Source organism: Gracilinanus agilis, chromosome 1 (assembly GCF_016433145.1).
Source record: "Gracilinanus agilis isolate LMUSP501 chromosome 1, AgileGrace, whole genome shotgun sequence".
Lineage (NCBI taxonomy): Eukaryota > Metazoa > Chordata > Mammalia > Didelphimorphia > Didelphidae > Gracilinanus > Gracilinanus agilis.
The window spans coordinates 183,746,757-183,756,126 of record NC_058130.1 but is presented as its reverse complement, the minus strand read 5'-3'; the positions used below and the strand labels follow the sequence as shown (position 1 = coordinate 183,756,126).

The 9,370-nt window shown below is 37.0% G+C and overlaps 1 protein-coding gene across 2 annotated transcripts in view; it reads left to right on the top strand.

The window, feature by feature from the left end:
- The window catches only part of SNX29 (sorting nexin 29), a 714,032-nt gene that overhangs the window by 127,760 nt on the left and 576,902 nt on the right, over positions 1 to 9,370 (top strand). For both annotated transcript variants that reach the window (XM_044659168.1, XM_044659176.1), the window contains exon 12: positions 8,694 to 8,757. In XM_044659168.1, coding sequence (XP_044515103.1) covers positions 8,694 to 8,757 — 64 coding nt within the window. The remainder of the gene's footprint in view (positions 1 to 8,693; positions 8,758 to 9,370) is intronic.

Genomic DNA, 9,370 nt, shown 5'->3' with positions numbered 1-9,370 from the left:
TCTTGTTGTCTTGAGAGATCATTAGCTTCTAGCTGCTCAATTCTAGCCTTTAGGGACTGGTTTTCAGCTATAATCTTTCGGTTTTCGGCTATGATCTTTTGGTTTTTGGCCATAATCTTCTGGTTTTCGGCTATAAGCTTCTGGTATTCCTTTTCAATTTGGTCATTTCTGGTGTTCAGTTTGCTTATCAGTTCATTTGGTTTCTGAGCCTCTCTTTCCAGTTGCAAGATTCTACCTTTTAAACTGTTATTTTCTTGCCAGATCTCTTCCATTTTCCTCAAAATCTCCGTTTTGAACTCTTCCATAGCTTGTGAGGAGTTTTCCTTATTTGAGGAGGGTCCGGATGCTTGTTTGTTCTCCTCCTCTGTTTGCTCGGTTGTCTGGATTTTCTCTGGGTAAAAGTTGTCGAGTGTTAAAGGCTTCTTTTTCTTGCTGTTATTCTTTCTCTTCTGAGCTTCCTGAGACTGGGTAGCCATCATTAGCCCAGCAGCTTCTCAGGTTTATCCTCACGCTCAGTGTCTGTCCGGGGTCTATTGGCTCCTGAGGTCTGAGTTCTGGTTTTTTCCAATGTCAAGCCCCCTGGTGGACCCCCTTGCTTGATCCTCTGCAGGAGGTTCCTTTACAAGTCTCAGGGCGCTGCTTCCACAGTCGTATACCCGTCCACGCTGGTTCCCCACTCAGGTTTTCAGAGCTTTAGTTCCTGGTTGTGTCTGCCTCCACCCACGCCTCCGCCTGTGCCTGTGCTCTCAGCCTGCGCTCTGCGCCCTGCGTCCACTCTTTGCTCCCACGCTCAGATTTCGCGTGCGTTCTTTGGCTTATTGGGGTCCTAAATCTTGCTGCTCTCAGGAACAGGCCCCGGAGCTGCCAGTGACTCGATGGGTGCCCCAAACTTACTCTATTTCTTTTTAGCTGGCTTTGGCGCTATAGATGTGTGTGTGTGGGGGGAGGTGGGGTGGTTGCTCAGCCCGCGATTTAGTGAGAGCTTTTTCACCCCTTTATAGCATGGAAATGCCTCAGTTCCACGTACCTTCCATGCTGTGCCCTGTTGTGGGGTTCCTCCGTTCGTCTGGACTTGTTTTTATGTCCCCTTGAGGAGTTTTGTGTGTTTCGGTCAGGAGAGGTTAAGAGCTGCTTCTTACTCTGCTGCCATCTTAACCCAGAAGATCGCCCTTTAATTTTTTATCACTAAAAAATGTCTCCCTATTCATCCTTTCTCATCATTTGTGCTTCCACAACCCTGTTTCTATCCCCCATGACTTCCTGAAAAATTAACTTAAATTTTTTATTTATTTAATTACTTTAGACTTTTTTTCCATGATTACATGATTCATGCTCTTTCCCTCCCTTCCTTCTTCCCTCCTCTCAGAGACGATGAGCAATTCCACTGGGTTTTACTTATATCATTGATCATGACCTATTTCTGTATTATCAGTATTTTCAATAGAGTGATCATTTAAAGTCTCCATCCCCAATCATATCCCCATCAAACCATGTGATGAAACAGTTGTTTTTCTTCTGTGTTTCTACTCCCACAGTTCTTTCTCTGGATGTGGATATCGTTCTTTCTTATAAATCCTACAGAATTGGCCTGGATCATTGCATTGCTGCTAGTACAGAAGTCCATTATGTTCATATTGTGCCACAGTGTATATCAGTCTCTCTGTACAATGTTCTCCTGGTTCTGCTCCTTTTGCTCTGCATTAATTCCTGGAGGTCTTTCCAGTTCACATGGAATTGCTCCATTTCATTATTCCTTTCAGCACAATAGTATTCCATCACCAACAGATATCTCAACTTGTTCAGCCATTCTGTAATCAAAGGGCATCCCCTCATTTTCCAATTTTTTGCTACCACAAAGAACACAGCTATAAATATTTTTGTACACATATTTTTCCCTATTATCTCTTTGGGATACAAATCCAGCAATGGTATGGCAGGATTATAGGGCAGGCAGTCTTTTAAAACCCTTTGGGCATAATTCCAAATTGACTTTCAGAATAGTTGAATCAGTTCACAACTCTACCAGCAATGCCTCAGTGTCCCAATTTTGCCACATCCCCTCCAACATTTATTATTTTCCTTTGCTGTCATATTGGCCAATCTGCTAGGTGTGAGATGGTACCTCAGAGTTGTTTTGATTTGCATTTCTCTAATTATGATAACACTTTTTCATGTGCTTATTGATAGTTTTGATTTCTTTATCTGAAAACTGCTTAGTCATGTCCCTTGCCCATTTATCAATCAGGATATAACTTGATTTTTTGAACAGTTGATTTAACTCCTTGTAAATTTGAGTAATTAGGCCTTTGTTATAAAGATTTTTCCCCAACTTGTTGCTTTTCTTCTAATTTTGGTTGCATTGGTTTTGTTTGCATAAAGACTTTTTAATTTAATGTAATCAATATTATTCATTTTACATTTTGTAATATTCTCTATCTCTTGTTTGGTCTTAAAATCTTTTCTAGGGGAAAGTATTTAAAGGGCTGCCACATGAAAGTGGGATTTTATTTATTCAAATTGACCCCAGAGAACTCAATTAAGTAATATTAATTAATTAATTACTTAATTAACTTCTTTGTTAAACTAGCAAACTGGGTTTTTCAGAAACTAATGAGTTTCTCCTCATAAGAAGTCTTTAAACAGAGACTGAATGACTACTTGTTAAGGATGGTGTGGAAAGTCAGGTAAAGGTGGGACTAGATGACTTTTAAGGCCCTTTCAAACTCTCAAATTCTGATTCTGTGCTTGTCATAAAATCAATTGATCTGTATTGCCAGAAGGAGCTCTCACAATGCAAGTTCTTCACCTTGCTGAAATCATAGATCCTTCATGTATTTGAGTAACAACAACAATAATAACTAGCATTATATAGAACTTAAGATTTACAAAAAATTTTACAAACATTATCTCATTTTTTTTTCATAATAACCCTGGGAGTTGGTTGCTTTTATAATCTCCATTTTATGGATGAGGAAACTGAGGTAGCCAGAAATTAAGTAACTTACCCAGGATCCCACAGTTAATAAGTATCTAAAGTTGCCCTCAAGAAGCATATATTCTGCTCAGATCTTGAAAGAACTTATAAGCAGATAAGGAAATAGAAGATAATTTGAGGAGGTAGGGGGAACTAACAATTAAGTAGGTCAAGACAGGTTTTAGGGACTTAGTGTGAGTCAGGTTAGATCCTGTAGGAAAGTAAATTCAAGGGAGAAAATGAATGAGTGCAGACATCAGGATATCTTTTGCAAAGGCAAGGAAATAGGAGGTCAAATGTTAAATTTATGGAACAGTAAGCAGGCCAGTTTGACTTGGACATTGAGTATGTTGATGTAAAATAATTGTGGCAAGGTAGATTGCTTCCAGATTGTTGAGATGCTTTTTTTTTTTTTAAACCCTTAACTTCTGTGTATTGACTTATAGGTGGAAGAGTGGTAAGGGTAGGCAATGGGGGTCAAGTGACTTGCCCAGGGTCACACAGCTGGGAAGTGTCTGGGGCCGGATTTTGAACCTAGGACCTCCTGTCTGTAGGCCTGGCTCTCAATCCGCTGAGCTACCCAGCTGCCCCCTGTTGAGATGCTTTTGATGCTAAATTTTATTTTATTTTATTTTAGATGTGATAGGGAGTAATTCTTAAGCATGGGGAACGATGACATGCCATTTAGGAAGATTACTTTGGCAGCTGTTTGGAGGGCAGATTTGAAAAGGAGAGAGACTGGAAGTAAGGAGTGTGATTAGGAGACAGTTTCAGTATTCCAGGTGAAATATGACAAGGATATGAACTAGGTAGTAGCTATGTGAATGGAGAGATGGTAATAAAGTTGAGAGATGAATGAACAAAATGCATAGGATAGAGGACTTAGATATTAATTATGAATAATAAAAGAGCAGTTCAGAATTTAACAGTAATAGATAAACTTCTTGAGAATTCTGAGTTAATCAGTGTCTATTTCCATCTTAGTTTTAGGATACATGAAAGAATGAATAAAAAAAGAAACATTTAATAAATACTTACTATGTGCCAGGAACTTACTTTGTGCTAGGAAAAATGTGAGAAGTGCTAAGGACTGGAAATTCAAAAACAAAAGTGGCATGTCCCTGCTTTCAAGGAATTTAATATGGTAAGTTGCAGGGATGGTGAATTGATCTACAGGGATGTTAATTGACATTCTCTTATCCCAGAAGAAACTGCAGTATTGATTTGGTTATTTTGACCAAAATAAGAGATAGTAAGTGGGTTTGGGGGTATGTGGATGGTTGCAGAGTAGATGGCAAAATGTCCTGAAGAGGCAGCTGGAATGTTTGTGAAAACTCTTCTGTTCTAGGGCTGGCTAACTATAGGGGCTAATTGAATTTGCAGTCATCAATCAAATAGCTCAGGCCTAAGGTGGGAGTTCCAAAATTGAGTGGATTAAATTCCTCCAGGGATCAGAGCATGTTATATGGAAGTGTTTTCCAGAAGGTGCTTTCTAGTTGGGAATAAAAGTGGTAACAGCAGAGCAAATCATCACTTATGGAAGCTCTTAACTTTGATTTCATTGATTTTCTGATGGAAATTATGGACATAGAGCCAATTGAATCTAAACATTGCCCAGAATTTGGTCACATAGCCAGAAATATCAGGTATTTTTTTCCTAGTAACCTACTGGTTTATGTGTGTTAGCTAATTAGGTAAGTTTTTGTTTTTTTTTTTCTGCTAAAAGGCTCAGATGGATCAACTTATTCTCAGGAGAGTCCACTGACCATATTTTCTTCTATGATAAATATAAATTAAATAATTTCACTTTAACTACATAGTATACTCTTCAAATTTTCCATCAATCTTCATTAGAGAGATTTTTCCATTATAAAAATAATGATGACTGAAAAACCATCCCTTTCATCCTTTTTATGACTCAAAACAGACCTTGGCTTAAACAAACAAGTTTCTAATTTCCTGATCCCTCCATGCACGACTGAAAGCTTGTAGAGTTTTCAAGTTTTCTTTGAGATAAAAGCTAAGGACAGATGATCCCACCTTCCTGCAATAATATTTTGTGTTATAGATAAAGATCTTTGAATCTGACCTTTTTCATGGTTATAGTGTCATGGTTTAGACTGAGTCCCTTAAATCTGTTGCAGATATCTGTTTTCAATATTTCCATAAGTTTTAACTCTGAGGTACCACCTCACACCTAGCAGACTGGCTAACGTGACAGCAAAGGAAGGTAATAAATGTTGGAGAGGATGTGGCAAAATTGGGACACTAATACACTGCTGGTGGAGTTGTGAATTGGTCCAACCATTCTGGAAGGAATTCAGAATTATGCCCAAAGGGCTTTGAATGACTGCCCTTTGATCCAGCTATGCCACTGCTGGGTTTCTACCCCAAAGAGATAATAGGGAAAAATATGTGGACAAAAATATTTATAGCCATGCTCTTTGTGGTGGCAAAAAATTGGAAAATGAGGGCATGCACTTCAAATAGGGAATGGCTGAACAAATTGTGATATCTGTTGTTGATGGAATACTATTGTGCTCAAAGGAATAATGAAATGGGGCAATTCCATGTGAACTGGAATGACCTCCAGAAATTGATGCAGAGCGAAAGGAACCAGAACCAGAACATTGTACACAGAGATTGATATATTGTGGCACAATCGAAAGTAATGGATTTTTTGTACTAGCAGCAGTGCAGTGATCCAGGACAATTCTGAGAGACTTATGAGAAAGAATGCTATCCACATCCAGAGAAAGAACTGTGGGAGTAGAAACACAGAAGAAAAATATTTCCTTGATCACATAGTTTGATGGGGATATGATTGGGGATGGAAACTCTAAATGGTCTCTCTATTGCAAATATTAATAATATGGAAATAGGTCTTGATCAGTGATACATGTAAAACTCAGTTGAATTGCTCATTGGCTACAGGGGGAAGGGAGGTAGGAGGGAAAGGGAAAAGTACAAATCATGTAATCATGGAAAAATATTCTAAATCAATTAAATAAATTAAAATATTTCTATAAATTAAAAAAAATTTAACATTGGAAAGTGAAGAGCAGATTATTTCATTTTGAGTTGTTAGTGATTTAATATGTGATTGAAGTATTAAATTTGTTAGCTATGTTTTAAAACTTAGTTTACTTTTATTTAAAGATACTTTATTTTTACAATTACATGTAATAATAATTTTCAACTTACTTTTCCAAAATAATAAGATCCAAATTGTCTCCCTTCCTCCCTTCCCTGCTCTCTCTTGGAGATGGTAAGCAATTTGATCTGGATTATACATGTATTGTCATAGAAAATATACTTCCATATTGATCATTACTATAAGAGAATACTCATAAAATCAAAACTCCAAAATAAAATTATAAATAAACTGTGAAAAATAGTTAGCCGCATGTTTTAATGCATGTGAAAGGAAATAAATGCTCATTGCTGGAAGCCTGGCTTTCAATATTTGAAGGTTATTTAGAAAACCATTGTTTCTTTCTTCTTTCCCCCCTGCTTTGAGGTTAGATGGAGAAAATTTGTTATTGTGAGCAAAAAGAAGGAAGAAAGTGCTTAATATTTTGTGTAGAGCTTCTCTGCTTAATCTTTTGATAGAAATAAAAAAAAAATTGTAAGCCAGTCATCACTAATAGGAATACTTTTGGTACAGTGAAAAACTTGAAGAACAGAGATGATACATTTAATTTCACAGAATACCCTTTACCCTCAGTGTCTTGTTACCAGAAATGAGTATCTGTCCAGTTTATCAAAATGCTTAATAACTTAACTTTTAATAATCACAAAAATAACTTAACATTTATATAGTGCTGTGAGGTTTGCAAAGTACTTTTTTTTTTTAAACCCTTGTACTTTTTGGTGTATTGTCTCATAGGTGGAAGAGTGGTAAGGGTGGGCAATGGGGGTCAAGTGACTTGCCCAGGGTCACACAGCTGGGAAGTGGCTGAGGCCGGGTTTGAACCTAGGACCTCCTGCCTCTAGGCCTGACTCTCACTCCACTGAGCTACCCAGCTGCCCCCTGCAAAGTACTTTTATGCGTATTATCTCATTGTGTTTTGAATGAAACATAGAATGAACTTGTCTAGCAGATGATAAATCTACTTTTTTCTTTTCTTCCTAAATTGTAATCTGATCATCCTCATGTGTGAACTTATATGTGAAAGATGTTTCATAGGATGCAAATGGTCTATAATATTGCATATCTTTTATGATATTCTATATTATAATCACTGTTGCTGCAATTAATTTAAATATTTTTCTTAGTGTTACCTTTTTCTGTCTTGGTTTTAATTTATTCAGAATATTTCAAATGTATTTTTTCTGTGTTCAGTATTCTTTTTTTTTTTTTTTTTAGGATTTTAAGGCAGGAAAGCGAACTGCTTCCATCTTGTCATTTTCTTATTGAAAAACCTTAAATGGTTCTCATTGCCTATAGGATAAAAATCTCAACTTCTTAGCACAGCATTTGAGGCCTTGTTTTTCTAGCCCAATTTCCCTTTTTTTCTTCCCCCCTAACCCTTACCACCTTCTATCTTAATATTGGTTGTAAGAATAGTGGCAAGGACTAGGCAGATGGGATGAAGTGACTTGCCCAGGGTCACAGCTAGGAAATGTCTATAGCTAGATTTGAATCCAGGTCCTCCTGACCTCAGGGCTTGTGCTCTATCCATTGTGGTACCTAGCTGCTCCAGCCTAATCTACTTTCATACCCCTCATAGATACTATAGTTAATTTGATCTAATATAGCCCCCTGAACACTCATCACTCATTCCTACTCTGTGACTTTGTGCTTCCTTCCACCCTGAAGACATTCCCAACTCCCCTTCTTCTATCCAAATTATACCTATCCTTTCTAGGTCCAACACAAATCTCTCTTTGTGACACATTCCCTGACTGCCCTAGGGGGAACTAATCAATTTCTCTTCGCTTAGAATTCTATGCCTGGATTACTTAGAGAATTCTGGAGTTGGAAAGGATTTTAGGGGACCATGAAGATATGTGTTACAGTTCTCTGACAGATCTTAAATACCTTAGTGATAAGGAACAAAGTAAATTTTGACTATTCCCATTCTTTTTGTTGAAATCTCTTCCTTAAAATCTGTATTCCTGCAACTTGCAACCTTAGTTATGTCCTGTATAACAACATAAATTGATATTAATCCTTCTTCTAGATGACTTACTTTCAGATATTTGAAGACAACTGCTGGATTCTTTAACCCTTTTCTTTTTTAAAACTAACTCTCCCTAGTTCCTTAAGCCTATTCTCATATGCAGGATTTCTAGACTCGTTAGCACATTTTTCATTTTTTTCCTTGAATACTTCTGTTAATGCAGCCCAAGATTGTATTAGATTAGCCTTTTGGTACTTATATTGTTAGTTTTTTTCCTATGTACATATCTATATAAATATGTTGCATGCTTGTGCACATGTGTGCTTGTGTGCCTACAAATATCTTGCCTACTTAACTAGATTGTAAAATTTTTGATGGCTGGCTTCAAATATACTTAATATATATTTGTTGATATGAAATCCCACTCATGGCAGCTACCTTCTTTCAGATGAGACTCTTGGGGGATTACTTCTCTAAAGAATGAAGGGCTTCCTCCAGACAAGTTATTTTTAATGACACTGGATGGTGAGATATGAAATACTATAATAGGCTTGACCTGTCGCTTAATTTATCCTTGCCTTTTTCCCTTTTAGATGAACTGCGTCAAGCCATTGTGGCTATGATGAATAGAAAGGATGAACTGGAAGAAGAAAACAGGTATTTTGTGGCCTTGCAACCCTTTCTCTCCTCAGTCCCCTTTTTGGTGCTAGGTGTCTGAGGCTAAGGGAATATACACACATATACACACATATGTATATATGCATATATGTATATATTAAATAAAATTTGTTTTTTTGTGTGCAAAAATGTACAAAGTAGCTTTTTTAAAAGTCTTTTTGTGTCTATGCCTTTTAGTTTGCTTTCCAAAATAAGCGCACATTCTTGGTCTCCTGAATAACTGCAGTTAATAAGAGGTCCTTAGGTTGCCTAGTACTTTTAACTGTTCAAAAATGTTTTTACCTTTCTCTCGTCATTTGACTTATGGGAATTGTTATAATCTTTTTGCATGTTAACAAGGTTAGTTACTGGCCGAGGTGTGACTAGAATTTAAGTCTTTTGACTTCAAGTTTAGGGATCTGAAAAGATGGAAGGATGGGTACCCCAAAGCATTTCTCATAGTTTATTTATTTAGCTAGTGAGAAATTGCCTTCTATTTGAATACTGGCCATGTTTCCCTTTAAAAATCTCTACAAAGTTTTTCTAAAAGCATTGCTGACGTAGTTGCATAAAGTGTAATACATTCTCATTTTAGATTTTAGATAACTAAGAA